Source organism: Sturnira hondurensis, unplaced genomic scaffold (assembly GCF_014824575.4).
Source record: "Sturnira hondurensis isolate 20B ecotype Veracruz unplaced genomic scaffold, ASM1482457v3 Scaffold0015509, whole genome shotgun sequence".
Classification (NCBI taxonomy): Eukaryota; Metazoa; Chordata; class Mammalia; order Chiroptera; family Phyllostomidae; genus Sturnira; species Sturnira hondurensis.
The window spans coordinates 5932755-5948573 of record NW_028088140.1 but is presented as its reverse complement, the minus strand read 5'-3'; the positions used below and the strand labels follow the sequence as shown (position 1 = coordinate 5948573).

At 39.7% G+C, this 15819-nt stretch overlaps 1 protein-coding gene across 1 annotated transcript in view; it reads left to right on the top strand.

Annotated features, from left to right (window-relative positions):
* The first annotated feature begins 969 nt into the window (after nt 1-969).
* UBE2N (ubiquitin conjugating enzyme E2 N) overlaps nt 970-15819 on the top strand; it is a 37402-nt gene continuing 22552 nt past the window's right edge. Inside the window, exon 1 of the mRNA XM_037064672.1 lies at nt 970-1186. Coding sequence (XP_036920567.1) covers nt 1157-1186 — 30 coding nt within the window. The 5' untranslated portion in view covers nt 970-1156. The remainder of the gene's footprint in view (nt 1187-15819) is intronic.

Genomic DNA, 15819 nt, shown 5'->3' with positions numbered 1-15819 from the left:
GAGTCTTTATATTCTCATCCTCTAACCTTGCATCTGGCACATCTTCATTCATTCACCGTGTTTGTACTACTGTGCTAGGAAACACTAGTTTAATTGTTAAGGGTCCATGTTTTGGCAGGCCCGCCTGAGGACAAAACAGGTCCACTTTCTCCTACATAACTTTGGATAATTTTAGTTATTGTCTCCAAGCCTCATTTGTGAGGTAAAGACCACATCTTCTTAAGATTGCTGTGAAGACGAAGTAAAATATCTGCAAAAAGTCCATCACATAGCAATCAATCATCTGGATGTCAAGGAATGCTTCCCCAACAAGCCCATATTTGGACATCGTCACTCTAATCTTTTTAGGGCCCTTGCTGGCTACGGGTAATCCCTCTAAGGAATTACTCTGAGCTCTCTAATCCTCTGATTGGTCGTTCTTCTAGCTAGCAACTCTGCGTCTCAACCACTAGGTCCAGGCGTTCAGAAGCCATTCTTCTTTCCTGCTTCCAACTCTCCCCAAACCCTTTTCCAGTCTAAGAAGTGTGTCAAACAGTCCCGATTTAAGCCAACTCTGAACATCAAAACTCTCTGGCTAGGGTTTTCCCGGGTAACTTGCGAGACCCAATTAGAAGCTTTGCTACCAAGCTTTGGTCTTCCCCTTCTGGTAAGGAAGGAGCCAGCGTTTCAACTTAACCGGCAGTCGTTCGTTCCCTGAAGCACTAGCCCCTGCGGCGAGTAATGCAGGAACGTTGAATGTAGGAACGAACAAACCAACGAATAGGGTACTTAGGCAGCGTGGGTTACCGCCCCTCTGGCGAGGGCGTGGCCGAGGATTGGAGGCCTGCGGGCGCGGGCCGCCCCACCAGCGCACGTCACCACCGGTCAAGAGCGCCAGGGCTCCGCCCCGCCTTCCCTAAATTCCTGCCCCGGTAGCGTTGCGTCACTTCCGCCACCTCTGGCCGGAGCCGGGCGGGGACCACTGGGGAGGGGGTGAGGCCTGAGGGAAACCCTCTCGCGTCAGCTCCGGAGCAGGGACTACATTTCCCGAGGGGCCTCGGCGGCAAGGGCGGCGGGCGCGGCAACGTTCCCGGAAGTGGAGCCTGGGACTTCCACTCGTGCGTGAGCTGAGCGGAGCCGGAGACTACACCGGAGGCCGAACTTGGGATCTGACAAGATGGCCGGGCTGCCCCGCAGGATCATCAAGGTAACCGCCCAGGCCGGTCTCCGGCTCCCTCCTCTGCTCTTTCCCGCCTGGCGGATCGGGCGGTTCTGCCTCTCGCTTCCTCCGCCCCGTGCTAGGAGGCCGGAGGCAGCACGCAGAGGGTCTGGCCACGGCGGCTAGGGAAGTCTGGCGCTGGGGAGGGGGCGCGTGATACTTCCGGCCGCGGTGGGGCAGCCCGGCGGCGGAGACCCTGGGCTTCCAGGAGCCCCCTGAGAGCGGGGACGGTCTGGTCCGCGCCCTGGTGGAGGGTGGGGTTGCGGAGTTCTGGTTTTGGGTGCGGGCCTCCGCGGTGTTTCAGACCACCCACGGGCGGAGAACGCGGGCGCGCGGGAATCACGGCGGGGCTCGGACTTTGGGTGGGGGTTGTGGCCTGACACGGTCTCTCGTTCTCGGATCGCCCTCTTGGTCCGGGTGGGAGCGCGGGGGTGCGACAGCCCCAGCTTCAGAATGAATGAACCGGGAGGGTTGAGGCCGGGCCAGGCCCTGCGCCCTGGGAGGCCCGCGCGTCCTGCCGCCGTCCGCACATGCTTACCCTTGGCCTCCGGGATCCGAGGACCCGGGGGCTTTGCGCCCGACTGCTCTAGCTTCCGCGATCTCTTTTAAAAATACGTTTTCTCCCGTTATCTCCGCGAAGTGGTATTACTCTGGTTTGCAACTCAGCTTTCTGTTGAGAGGAAGTAGTTTAATACAGGAGTCGGGGGCGCAGGAATGGGGAGGACCTTGTGAAATCTTTCGGCTTTCGATTTTGTGTGCTTTAATTATTGTACCGTTCTTCGGCTCTTTATTAATACTGTACTTTGGAACCATGAAAGTACATATGGAACCATGAAAAATTCGGAATCTTGGTTTTGTAAATTCTTTATCTTCAATATCGTCAAGTCTTCAGATGTGAAATGCTGCTTCCAACTCACAAAAACAAAAACTTAATTTTTTTGTCGGTTTTAATGAAGAAAATGAGGTGGATTTCTGTGTTGTTAAATACAGGGTGGGGCAAAAGGTAGGTTTACAGTTGTGACTATGCAAAAGTTTATTAATTGTTGTACTTTCCATACGAACAGCTGTAAGCCTACTTTTGCCCCATCCTGTTTGTGAGTTAAGGTGATTAAATTGCAGTATCACTTTGCATGATGCAACCTCAACGTGTATTTATTCTAGTTTGTTTCAAAGTTTGGGAGAGACGCGTACTAAGTGAAAGACCTGTTGAAGGATGATCTATGTATTCGGTAGTTCTTCGTATAATTGCAGTTAAATATATCTGAGATGGGGGGCGTATCTCTGACCTAAAGGTGCTTGATTAGAGAAACAGGACAGTTTATGAGGTAGAAATTCTGAGTCTAATCATGTGAACTTTCATAGTGTGAAATTTGTTGTGCTGTATTACAGATTGGTCTCTGACTTTGTCCAAGGAAATTTAATTGCTGTATGCATTGGAAGGGCTTAGCAGTGTGGTGTTAGTTGTAATGTAGTCAGTCACATGGCTCCATTGGTTATGTTTATTGAGGCTTCAGTTGAAAATTAGGGGTGGAGGAGAAAGCAGTACAGTAAATAGACTCGAATAATTGTTTATTGTTATTCAGGTTATCAGCTAAGTAGATAATATAAATTGACATTCAAGATATTCTCCAAAATACATTATGAACTAAAGGCTTAACATAAAATTTTCCATTTCTGCTTGATTCTGGAGATACTCTGTTGTGACATGAAGGCCTTGGGTGGAAAAGTAAATTATGTGTGACCGTGTTTAAGGTGATAATGATTTAAGGTAATAAGTTGGAGTGCTCATACTTTGATTCATTTCACGCACAATAATTTAGGCTAGGCATTTACATTTTACTATGTATATCAAGACAGTGATAATTTGTATAATTTTAATTTTACATTATTTTGTTGATAGTATCTTTTAAGTGAAAGGTGCTGTGATTTGGATTTTATTTTGTAAAATGTAGGTGTTTCTACTATAACGCTATTTATATTGTATCTTAAAAGAACTGCTTTCTGCAATCCTTAGGTAGGATTAAATATTTTTTAAACATTTTATTTTTTAATGATTTTTTATTTATTTATCTTTAGAGAGGAAGGGAAGGAGAGAAGGAGAGAAATATCAATGTATGGTCACCTCTCATGAGTCCCCTGCTAGGAACTGGCCTGCAATCCAGGCATGTGCCCTGACTGGGAATTGAACCGCCATTGTGTGGTTCTCACGCCCTTGCTCAATCCACTGAGCTACACCAGCCAGGGCGGATTAAAATATTTTTTTTTAATTTTTTAGTGCCATGCTTGTATTTTGTATTATGTAGACACTGAAAATGAAAATGCCTATTTTTAAGTATCAGAATTAAAAAATAAGTTGCCTGTTCTCTGACAACCACAATACAAGTTTCTTCATGAAATACAATGGTTATGGTGGTGAGAGTAATAACTCTGCTGTCTTGAATGGTAGGAACATACTGCCTTTAATTGGACAACTATGATATATTGCTGTCCACTCAAAATCGCCATTATTTATATTTGCAGAATTCAACCATTTGATACTTGCAGGAATCTTGTGAAGTAGACAATATGTTTTATTGTCTATAAACCCATTGAAATGACTTTTCTAGGGTCTTAAAACTGGCAAGAGGAAGAATTCGAATCTTGACTCAGTATGATCTTCCTTGGTCTCTTGTTATTTATTGTGAAGTAAAATAATATATGTAAAAGTACTTTGAGGCCTCTAAGTATACAAATATAAGAACTATTCACCCAGTTGGATTCCCATGTCCAATTCAGGAGCAAATTCTGTAGGCTTTACTTTCAAAATATATCCTGAATCAGACCAATTTTCCCATCTCTGAAACCATTGTTTAGTTCTATCGTTTGTTGCTTTGGCCTACTATGTTTAAAAATATGGACATGGCATTCATTCCCCTGCCCAGAACTTCACAAAGGTTTTCCATCACATTTAGAATAAAATCTTGACACCCTCCCCCCTTTCCCATCCCCATCTACAAGGTCCTTCATGCAACTGGGATCTGCCTACCTCTGAGATTATAACTTGCACATCTCTCCTTGGGTTGCTCCAGTCACAGGGCTTCCCCTCTGGTTATTGCATTGCTTTGTCATATTGTTCAGTTCTTGGCTCACATGTCATGCCCTCTGAAAGGTTTGCCAAAACACAGTTTCCCTCACCCCCTCACCCTATATCTTCATCCTCATATTCCCCTCTCAGTTGTCTAGTATTTAAAATTACTCCAAGTTACATTATTTACTTTTTAGCTCTACTCCTACTAAAGCTCCATTAAGGCCAGGACTCTTGAATGATTTGGGCATTCCTCTAATGCCTAGAGTATGTAGTAGGCACTGGTATATTGGTCAAATGAGTGGATGTGCTTCAATTTCTTTGCAAGAAAGTTTTAGGAAATTTATTCTATGTTATAATTTGACATTGTTACTACTTAGTAGATTGCATCTGAACTGATCACTGAGCTAAAAGTCAGCCTCTAATTCTACCCATAAATTCATTAATAAACAAAACAAGTCAATCTTTCATTTTGTTGCTTTAGGAATACATAGACTACAACATTTGAGAGGTTCTAAAGGTACATAGAGGAAAATGCAAGAGTCTCATCTGTCATTCAGCATTCCAGCGCTCCTCCCCAGACAACCATTATTGTGTATCTTCCAGAAAGACCAGGGAGATTTAGTGGAACCTTGTGGTTAGACCTAAATATATTTAATTGCTTATTGATAATTTTTAGATTGTTCCCAAAATTTTGCTACACAAACAATGCCAAAATGAATAGTCATATAGTGGTATCTTGCGCATGTGTGAATTAATACTGAATTTTGGCAGTTCTGTGTTCAGTGGGAAGTTTTAGAATTTTATTTTTTCTCTTTTCCCTCCAGGGCCAGAGCTCATTTGGTTCCTAAAAGGGACAGCAATTAAAGCTTAAAGTCCTGTAGGTTAAAGGTTACCTAAAGTAAGAGATCCTCCCTAATCCCTCTGTTACAAAGAAGAACCAGAGTTATTTTGGGAACAAATAAATGAGATTGGTAGTTGTGGCCTTGATCAAAAACAAATTTATTTTACCTTTACATGTGTTGACGGTGACATTCCTTTGTCTTCTCAAAATTAATCATGAAGACAATGAAATACAACCTAGGGAAACCATAGTTAGCTTACCGAAGGAGTTGACTGACTTGATTAAAACTTAGTAAGCTAATAGGAGATTAGAATTTTATCATTTTTCCTAAAAATTTTCTGTTGTGAGGTTTAGTATCAAATTCTTAAAAATGTGATAGGATCTGATTTTGCATTGAGAACTTGAGTTCTGTTTATTTTTTTACTTTAATAACTTTGATTTTAAAAATACAGATAGCATTATTTTTCCATTCACTATTTAAAAGTTATTCATTTAATATGCATTCTAGTATATAAGGTAGTCTTTAGTAAGAAAAGTGATTTAGGAAACAGCCTTTTTTAAGCCCTGAAAATCTTTGGCTGATAATGTATCCCCTTCCACCCCCCATTTGAAAAAAGGCATGAAAAACTTACCATGATGAAGGTGGACTTTTTATAAATTGCGGTTAAAACATCCTTAGGAAACAGGTAAACTCCTAGTAGAAACTTGACTGGGAACAGTGTGGTTCTTAGCTCTTTTGGTTGTCCCAATTGAGTTTTGTAACCTAGGACAATAAACAATGTTTTTTGGCATATAACTTCTGGAGATTCAAGTTCTTGACTAGCTTATTTGTGAATCCCTTTGTCCCCATGGATTCCAGATTAAGACTCCCTAGACTACTTTTGGTAATGATTAAATTTTCAGGCTGTAAGGATTTTGTTTAGTATACTACTTAAGGTTTGATTATGAAATGTGGGCATAATTGAAAGTAAGGTAAAAATAGTAGTCAATTGAGTGTCAGGCACTTTCTTCAGTTCAGATTGATCAACTCTCACAAATAGAAATGGAGTTTTGTCACTATCAAGCACTTTCTGAGTATCCACCATGCTAAATGATGATGACATCAGAAATGTTATGTATTTATTTTAATGGACGTTCTGAGTTTTTTTCACACTTGTGACCATGTACAGCCATGACGTTTTACCCAGGAAACAGCACCTTTCTTTTTCTTTTTTTTTCCTTCTGATGCATCTGTAGGCTAAAGAAGTTGGATCACTGGAGTCCCAGCCTGCAAGTCAGTACCTTTGCTTTTTCCCTTATATACCTCATAGTTTGGTTTACTCGTTGATAAATGGGTTTAAGAAGAAAATAATTTATGCTGTAGTTTCAAGTAGTATGAATTCTGAACATATATTTAAATCTGTTGTTGTGAGTTATGGATGCATATGCTACCAGAAATGAGCAAATGAGGTTAGCATCTAGCTGCGGCTTTGGACATTACAATTGTAGTCATCACAGTTGTGATGGGTTTTTAAATTTGAAGAGGAGGTAGAGTGAGTTTTGGGCAAAAGAAATAGCAGATATATAAAAGCTTGAAGGAGAGAGAGAGAGGGAGAGAATTAATGAATATGTGTGAGATTATATATAAATGCATAGCATATTACAGAAGTCCTGTGTGTATCATTATTAGGGTCTCATCAAGAACTACTAACTTCAGAGAGTTGGCATCAAGCACTGTTGGGCAAAGTATTGTTGCTGTTTGAATTGTTAAATTAATACTTAGTCTATGAATCACATTTACCAGAGTGTAGTGTGGCAGCTCTTCTTGAAGGGAGATTGGCCGTAGAGTTCTTATTGTGTAAATAATCGTCATCTTTTATTGAATATTTACTGTGCACTAGGCACTGTTCTAAGCACATTACATACATTGATTTATTTCATTTTAATAGCAATCCTATAAGTACAGTTTTAACTCTATATTACAGGCGTAGAAACCTGCACAGAGTGGTTAGTAGTTGGTGGAGCAGTGATACGAACCCAGGCAGTCTGATTGTGTAGACTGTGGGTACTTTAGATGGAATGTGCCTGAACATAGCTGCCTATGTGTAATAGCTGGAAATGCATGTATTTTTATATTTTATTATTTGGACACATGAAGTGAAAACATGTCCATGTGTAGACTCTAAGTGATTATTTAGCTTTCTTGTTTTTTTTTTTTTAAACCAGAAGTCTCCTTCAAACACAAAGTTTGAACTGTTTTCTACTCAGGGTGGGACTATGTATCTACTTAATTTCCCCACTATCATTTGGAGAGAATAAGGAAGAAGTACTTTTCCAATATGACTCCTCCTACACCTGCACATACAATTCTTGCTTGAGTTTTTATAGTTGGAAGCATAGTGATTTACAGATACAAAGCTTGAAGTTTTCTTTAGATGTAAAAGAGCTCTTCCTATATATATATATTTTTTTTTTTTCAGATACAACACTCTGTCTACTCTGTCTTTATTTTGTGATTCATTTCAGATAGTGATTCATTTTGTCTTTATTTTGTGATTCATTTCATTTCAAAAGTGCTGCAGGCTCCATTCAGGTTCCATCCACCACTGACTGTGATTAGTGATCAGTGAATACTTGGTCAAACCTTGCCTATTTCTTAGGATCTTCTCCCAGTTCAATTGTGTGGGATGCTGAGGTGTTGAGTGGTAGGAACTAGAAGATATTTTCTATGAACGCTTGTTTTTGTTTTTTTATTTTTATTTTCAAATTATAAGAGAAAGTTTACTTAGAAAGTTACAGATAGAAGAAGTGAGTTGTAGAAGAAATGGACTCAGGAAACAAGTCACAGAGGCAAAAGAATGGGCCCTTTCTTTAGCTTAGGAAAAAGGTAAAGGTATTGCACTTGGAGAGAGAAGGGGGATAGGAAAGGTGCAGGGGAGTGCCTGTGAACAGTTTTTTAAAAATAATTTTTATTGATTTTTAGAGACTGAGAAACATTGGTTTGTATGTGCCCTGCCTGGGGACTGAACCTGCAACCTTGCTGCATCAGGAGGACACTAAACACTGAGCTACTCTGTTAGGGCTGAACACTTATTTTTGATCTGAGTACTTAGTTCGTGGTTTATGTATCAGAATTATCTGGGGCATGTATAAATTAAACATTTGCTGGGTTTTTTGTTTTAAGATCTCCAGATGATTTTAGTGTGCACCTTGCAGAAATAGTGGCCTCGTGTGTACTTGGTTTCAATGCAGAGATGGGTAGAATGTGGGAGATACACACAAAATCATACAACCAGTACCTTCTCAATACAGAAAACAAAGACAACAGTAAGAACACCAAAGATGTGACAGTCTGGGTGGGGGAACCCTGATGATTATTAGTTCAGGGAAAGAGATTTTTAGAGGGGTGAGATTTGAGCCAAATTTTGAAAGATAAATAGAAAAGTGGGATGGAGGAATAGAAAGTTATTCCAGGTTAACATACCCAACTCTAGGAAGATATTTGAGCAGTGCTAAAACTGTAACATGAGTCAACATGTCTTTGCTTGGACCACAGACACTTTAAATATGATCTTTTAATTTGAAAAGTTTTTCTTCGGAAGTAGCGTATGACTCCTGCATTACAAAAAGTTTAATTAATATAATAAAAGTTATTTACTAAAAATAATCAAGTAGTATAGATAGTTCCCCTTCACTTTCTTTTGCTATTCCAACCTTTCCTTTATAGATAAAATACTAAAATCTTAATATGAAAGGAAGACCAAAATGCCTCATTTATTTTTTTGATATATAATTCACATACCATAAAATTTACCCCTTTAAAATGTATAGTTCACTGGTTTTAACATATTAACAAGTTGTGTAGCCATCACCAGAACATTTTCGTCACCCCCCTACCTCCAAAAGAAGCCCCATAGCCTTAGTGTCACTCTCCACCTTAGTTCCTGGCAACCATTTACCTCCTTTTTGACTCTATGGGTTCACCTATTCTGGATATATCGTGTAAGTGGGATCATAATCTTTTTGTGTCCAGCTTCTTTCACTTAGCATGTTTTTAAGGTTCATTCATATTGCAGCATGCATCTGAACTTCATTCCTTTTAAAAATTTTTAGCTGAGGTTTTCTAATACTTTTGCTGCTGTGTGAAGCAAAGCAGAAGTTTCAGTAGGGAAATAATCTGTAGTGGCTCTCATAAAACTGGTCACATTTGAAACTCTCATTGCTTTACAAGTGGTTCTCATCCTTGTAAGCTTCCCTCTCCTTTTTTTTTCCCCCTCCAGGAAAGGACTATGGCTATCATGTGGAAGTAGGGATTTTTAAGACTGATTTAATAGAATGTGGTTCTAAGAAAGCATTTTATATAAGAAAGGTGTTCCATTTAATACGCTGCATTTGTCCCCTCCCACTGCTCTTAAAAATTTGTCAGCGGTAGTAAATCTTTATCTTTAAAGATTAGATTCGCTTGCTGGACCCTAAGAAATTTGAGCCAATTCTGGTGAATAAAATTGACTTTTATTCTTATGTCGCAGATTAAGAAACTTTGCTGCCTTGGCTAAATCACTTCCCTGGGCTTCAATTATTTCTGATTCCTATTTTAAACTTAGGCAAATACTGAGTGGTGGCAGTATTCTGAAATAAGTGTATAGCTTTCCAATAGAAGGCCTGTGTCCTCTCTGTTGTTAGTTTTAAAGCCTTTAAATGTACCTGTTCTCTTGGGGTTCAGACCTTGGACCTTTTCTCATTATGTATTCTCCTGAACACATTTTCGCTTACTTGGCTTCAGTCTATATTGATCATTGATTCTCATATCCAGCATTGAGTTTCAGGTTTCTCCAATTGTCTACTTTTACCCCCACTTAGATGTCTTGCAAACATTTAAAACTCACCTTCATATGCATCAGTACTTCTAGTGCTTATTATTTGATCAACAATAATCCCATTGCCTGAGATTTACACCTCTTCGCTCTCCCCCCCTCCCTCTCCCCCATCTTCCACTTGCAGTTTGTCATGAAGCCTGATCGATTCAACCTTGAAAATGCCTCTGCTTCTCCTAACCCATTTCTGTCCCCTGTTCTCCCAATTATCTTTATGTGGGCTCTTATCCTCTCCCAGGTTTTTTTTGGCAGTAATTTTAGAACTCATCTCCCTGTCTTCACTTAACAGTCTCTCCCTCTCTCTCTCCCCTCCCCCGACTTCCTTCCCTTTCTGCTCCCCAGTTTTCCACACTGTCACGTTATGCCCCAAACACATATGTCATCATGTGACTCTCTACTGTATATAAGGTTGAGTTCAAACTTACTAACTTGGCATATAAAGTTTTTTCAAAACCTGGTCTTTTCATTGTAATTAGTTCTTTGACAGCTCCTCCTCTGTCTCTCCTCTCATGTACAACCTTTGATACTGATACTGTTTACCAGTCAAAACAATGTGTTTGCTAACTCCTGAATTATGCCATGTTTGCAGGGGGAACATTCATCATGTAAAATGTGACTGCCTAGTACTTGTGTTGGTTGGGTTTGTTTCCTTTGCTCTTCTGGGAGAACCTTCATTGGAGTCATCTTGTTTATGTGCTTAATATTAGGTGAATTGTGGTTTAAAAACTAGAAATACTATAGTCTATATTTCTATATGTGCCATGAAAGGAAAACCAAGAATAAAATATAAGTCACTTGCTTTATTTTCTAGGATCCTGTTAAGACACTCTGAGGGAACAAATATTAGTCCTATTGTTGAGTCATTAATTGTACTGAAAAAATCTTAAATTTTTTTTATTTATGACATAAAAGTTGTACATATTTAAGGTGTACAAGGTGATGTTTTGATCTATATATACATTGTGAAATAATTACCACAAAATGTATCTATCACTTCCCATAATTACCTTTTTGTTGTCAGAACACTTGAGATCTACTCTCATAGCAAATTTCAAGTATATACTACATTATTATTATTAACTGTAGTCACCATGCTGTACATTAGATCTCCAGAACTTAATCAATCCTCTTATAATTGAAAATTTGTATCCTTTGATCAATATCTTCCCTTTTCCCCCCACCTCCCAGCCATTGATAACCACCATTTTCTGTTACTAGGAGTTGACCTCTCGTTTTGTTTTGAAGATTCCACAAATAAGTGAGATTATGCATATCTTTCTGTATCTAGTTTATTTCACTTAGCATAATTTCCTCCAGGTTTGTCCAGGTTGTTGAAATTGGCAGGATTTCTTTTTTTTAAGCTGATGAAAAATATTTTAATTTGCTACTCATAACTATTAGAAAAACAAAATATTTGATACTTCCTGGGTCAAGGCTTTGAGCATCATACATACTTTAAAAAAAAACCTGTAGGATGTTTTATTTTCAACTGCTTAATTGATAACCGTGGATTAGTCATAATGGGGTCGTATGGGAGGGGGTTGTTGCAGAACTGCAGTGTCTTTCCCCGTTCGTTGTAGGGATTGCCCTAGCAGGTTTTCCTGTATTAGGGTGCAGTAGGACGCTACCAGCCAAGAACCCATTCCTAGTCTGTGAGCAGGCTTTAGCTTCCTTTTCCCCACAGGTATGTGTTTATAAAATGTCAATACTTAGGCTTACTCTCAGTGAAAAAAGAAAGCAAAACTAGCATATGTTTCTTCTCGTAATTAGTTACAGCAATTTTTAATATTCTGAGAGTGCACACACACTTCTTCATAATACTTTATTTCTTAAGTTGTATCATCAGGCCAACAGTGGTTGTATATCATGTATGTAAACTATGACCAGTATATTTTAATTTTTTAAACATTACAAGTATTAGTGAGGGCATTGAATAGTTACTGTGTTTCTCATAGTGATTGTAGACAGTTTTCCCTACTATTTATGGCAGACTGGAAAAACTGAAGTTAATTTTGCTTGGTATAATATCAGCCACTTCATTTTACCATTAGCTGGCATATATAGTCAGATAATGATTTAATTCAGGTGTTTCATTTTAGGTATGTGAAAGCACATGTATGGTTGGAGCAAGAAGGGAGTGATATTGGGAATAGTCAGAAATTAGAGTGATGTAGCTTCAGGTCTGTCTGGATACTCATATGCTGGTCAGAGGTCCTCCGCAGGGGATTTCCATAAAAGCTGGAGCATTTCATTTGCTGAAAGATTCAGGAATGTGTCTGGAGACTTACTTTGGTATATACTGAAGACAGCCATTGTGTCAGACCATTTATTAAATCAGCAATTCTCTTCCCATGAAGAGACTGATGGGCCGAAACTCAGAAGTTTTCACTGTTAAGTCTCCATACTCTCCAAGATTCATATGAGGATTTTCAAATCTGTTCTGTCTTCTTTCCTACTCCTTATGAATAAAATACTGATTTGATTTTAAATACTGCTTTGATTTAAAAAATAGTAGCTATTTTACATTATCATTCTGTTTATTCTCTTTTATATCATAGAGTTAATCACAGAACTTCTGTTGGAAAATACAAGTGTCTTGAAAAAATGATTAATTGCGAACAAGTGTTGCTCATTTTGTTCAGTATTAAGTGTCATACTGTTATCACATATCAATTGAAAAGGGTTTATAATGGGCATGAAAATGATGGAGAAGGAATATTTATATCCGTTGGCAGGAAGATTCCAGAGTGTATTTTCTTCCTTACTCTTAATTTTTGTAGCTCACCTTTTTCTTTAGATTCACATGACTCTAATATGTGAAGGTGTTACCTCAAAACATTAGCTAAGCTGTGTGTACAATTGCTGGACCCTCAGTCTTTTATTGGGGGTACAGGAGAAGTGTGGTTGGGAGAATTTGGTAGTGTGGTGGTTGGGAGTCTCAAAAATCTCTCCAGATTATGAAATTCGGTGTAGGTCACTGACACTTTTATGGCTTACACTGACCCCATATTTTCAGATTCTCTGAAGAGCATCTAGCTAAGGTATGCAGCTTTGAAAGATGAGGTGGGGTGGATCTTGGTTGGTATAGGTTTGGTCCCCACTTCTATGACACTCACATATTTATACCAGTAAACTACCTTTTGATTCCTAAGTTTCATTACAGCGAGACCTTGGTTCTTGAAGGTCTTGGTTCTCAAATAATTCAGTTCTTGACCAAGTTATTTGTGGGGGGAAAAGTCTCAATTGTCTAAGAAAACTTTATGTTTTGATTCTTGACCCGACAACCCCTTTCTTGCTGATAACTGTATGGTCAGTCTCAGGCAACAAAGATGCGGTTTCGAACAAATCATTTCTCAAACAGTTTTTTGGAACAAATTAAGTTTGAGAACTGAGGTTGCACTGTATTTTCTAGTTGTATCTGGGCGTTGTGGCATCTGCCCATATCAAGTGGAAGGGCTCCCAGCCATCTGGGGACCTGAGGTCATTGCATGGGCACCCTCTGGGGTTGGCATTTCTATTCTTTTTCTCTTTTTAAATTTTTTAAAAAATTATTGTTCAAGTGCAGTTGTTTACATTTGTCCTCACCACTCCCCCCCCACCCCCAGCCATCTGCACTTCCCACCCTTGATCTTACCCTCCTTTGGTTTTGTCCATGTGTCTTTTATACATATTCCTGAAAACTCTTCCCCTTTCCATTATCCCCTCGCACCTCCCCTCTTACTGTCAGTTTGTTAATAAGGGCTTGATGATGATAAACTTCTTTCACTTGACCTTATCGGGAAGCACTTATCTGCTTTTCCATTCTAAATGACAGCTTTGCTGGGTGAAGTAATCTTGGATGTCTACAGCCTTGTCTTTTATGATTTTGAATACTTCTTTCCAGCCCCTTCTTGCCTTCAAGGTTTCTTTTGAGAAATCAGCCGAGAGTCCTATGGGAACTACTTTGCAGGTAACTGTCTCCTTTTCTCTTGCTGATTTTAAGAGTTTCTCCTTATCTTCAATCTTGGGAAATGTAATTATGATGTGCCTTGGAGTGTGCTTTCTTGGATCCAGCTTATTGGGACTCTCTGAGCTTCCTGGGCTTGCTAGACGTCTGTTTCCTTTGCCAGATTGGAGATGTTCTCCTTCTTTATTTATTTTATTTAAATATTTTTATTTATTTATCTTTAGAGGGGAAGGGAAGGAGAGAGGGAGAGAAATATCAATGTATGGTTGCCTCTGCTGAGGACACACAATGTATCGTGTGTCTACTGCCGGGAATTGGCCTGCAACCCAGGTATGTGCCCTGAGTGGGAATTGAACGGCGATCCTCTGGTTTGCAGGCCCGCGCTCAATCCACTGAGCTACACCAGCCAGGGCTTCTCCTTCTTTATTTGTTGAAATAAGTTTCACTTCTCTTCCTCTTCTCCTTCTGGCACCCCTTTGATTCAGATGTTGGAATGTTTAAAGTTGTCCCAGGGGTTCCTAAGCCTCTCTTCATGTTTTTGAATTCTTGTTTCTACATTCTCTTCTGATTGAATGTTTATTTCTTCCTTCTGGTCCAAATTGTTGATTTGAGTCCTGGTTTCCTTCCCTTCATTGTTGGTTCCCTGTACATTTTCCTTTATTTCACTTTTCATAGCTTTCATTTTTCCTCTTATTTTGTGATCGTAAACCAATTCTGTGAGCATCCTGATTACCAGTGTTTTGAACTGAGAGTTTAGCTATCTCTTCGTAGCTTAGTTGTATTTTTTCTGGAGCTTTGATCTGTTTTTTTATTTGGGCCATTTTTTTAATTTCAGTGTGCCTGTTAGTAGTTAGGGGTGGAGCCTTAGGTATTTGCCAGTGCGGGGCAACCCACTGGGCTTTGTTGTGGCACTGTATGAGGGGGAGGGAACAATGCCACTTGCTCTACTCTGCTGGTTTTCAGACACTTCCCATGTTACCCACAATAAAATTGGGCCCTTCTGGAGCTGATTCTTGGGTGGGTGGGTTTGTGTATGTTCTAGGACCCTGCAGTTCTCTCCAACGAACTCTACTGTGAGGCTGAGAGTTTCTCCCACCGACTCAGCTCCCACAGATTTTTTCAGCCAGAGGCTTTTAGGTTTTATTTCCCTGTGTTGGAACCCTGGGTTTTGTGGTCTGTCTTCTTATCCAGTTGTTCCTCCTGGTTTGTCTGCAGTCAAATGTGAGACTGCCTGGTCCACCAGCTGCCACCTTGCCCACCTCGGTCCTCCAGCTGCTGCCTTGCTGTGAGTCCTCTCCGCCCCTCGAACCAGTCTAGATGAATATTTTCTCTTTAACTCTTTGGTTGTGGGGCTTCCATACAGTTTGATTTTCTGTCACTTCTGGTTATTTTTTATTTTTAAACTTGTTGTCCTTCTTTTGGTTGTGTGAGGAGGTGCAATGTGTCTACCTATGCCTCTATCTTGGCCGGAAGTCCTCTGGGGTTGGCATTTCTTTAGGTGGCGTGACTGCCCTTCTGTGGGTTGGCCAAAAAGTTCATATAGTTTTTTTCTGTTTGATGGCTCTAGTAGCGCTTAGTGTGTGGCTACTAGATTTGACTTCATTCAAAACAGTTTTGTTAGATTGTATTGTGACAATCAACATGCCATATCAGCCTGCATTTTAAAAAATACTTATCAAAATTGGTGAATTTTTGTATGGCCATTTTAACATTGAAGATGGAAGAAAATATTCATCTTTTCCAGCATGTTATGCTTTATTTAAGGAAGGTAAAAGTGCAAGTGAAATGCAAAAAAAATATTTGTGCAGTGCATGGAGAAGGTGCTGTGACTGAATGTGTCAAAAATGGTTTGTGAAGGGCCTGGCTGTTGTAGCTCAGTGGATTGGGGAAACAAAGGGTTGCCGGTTCGATTCC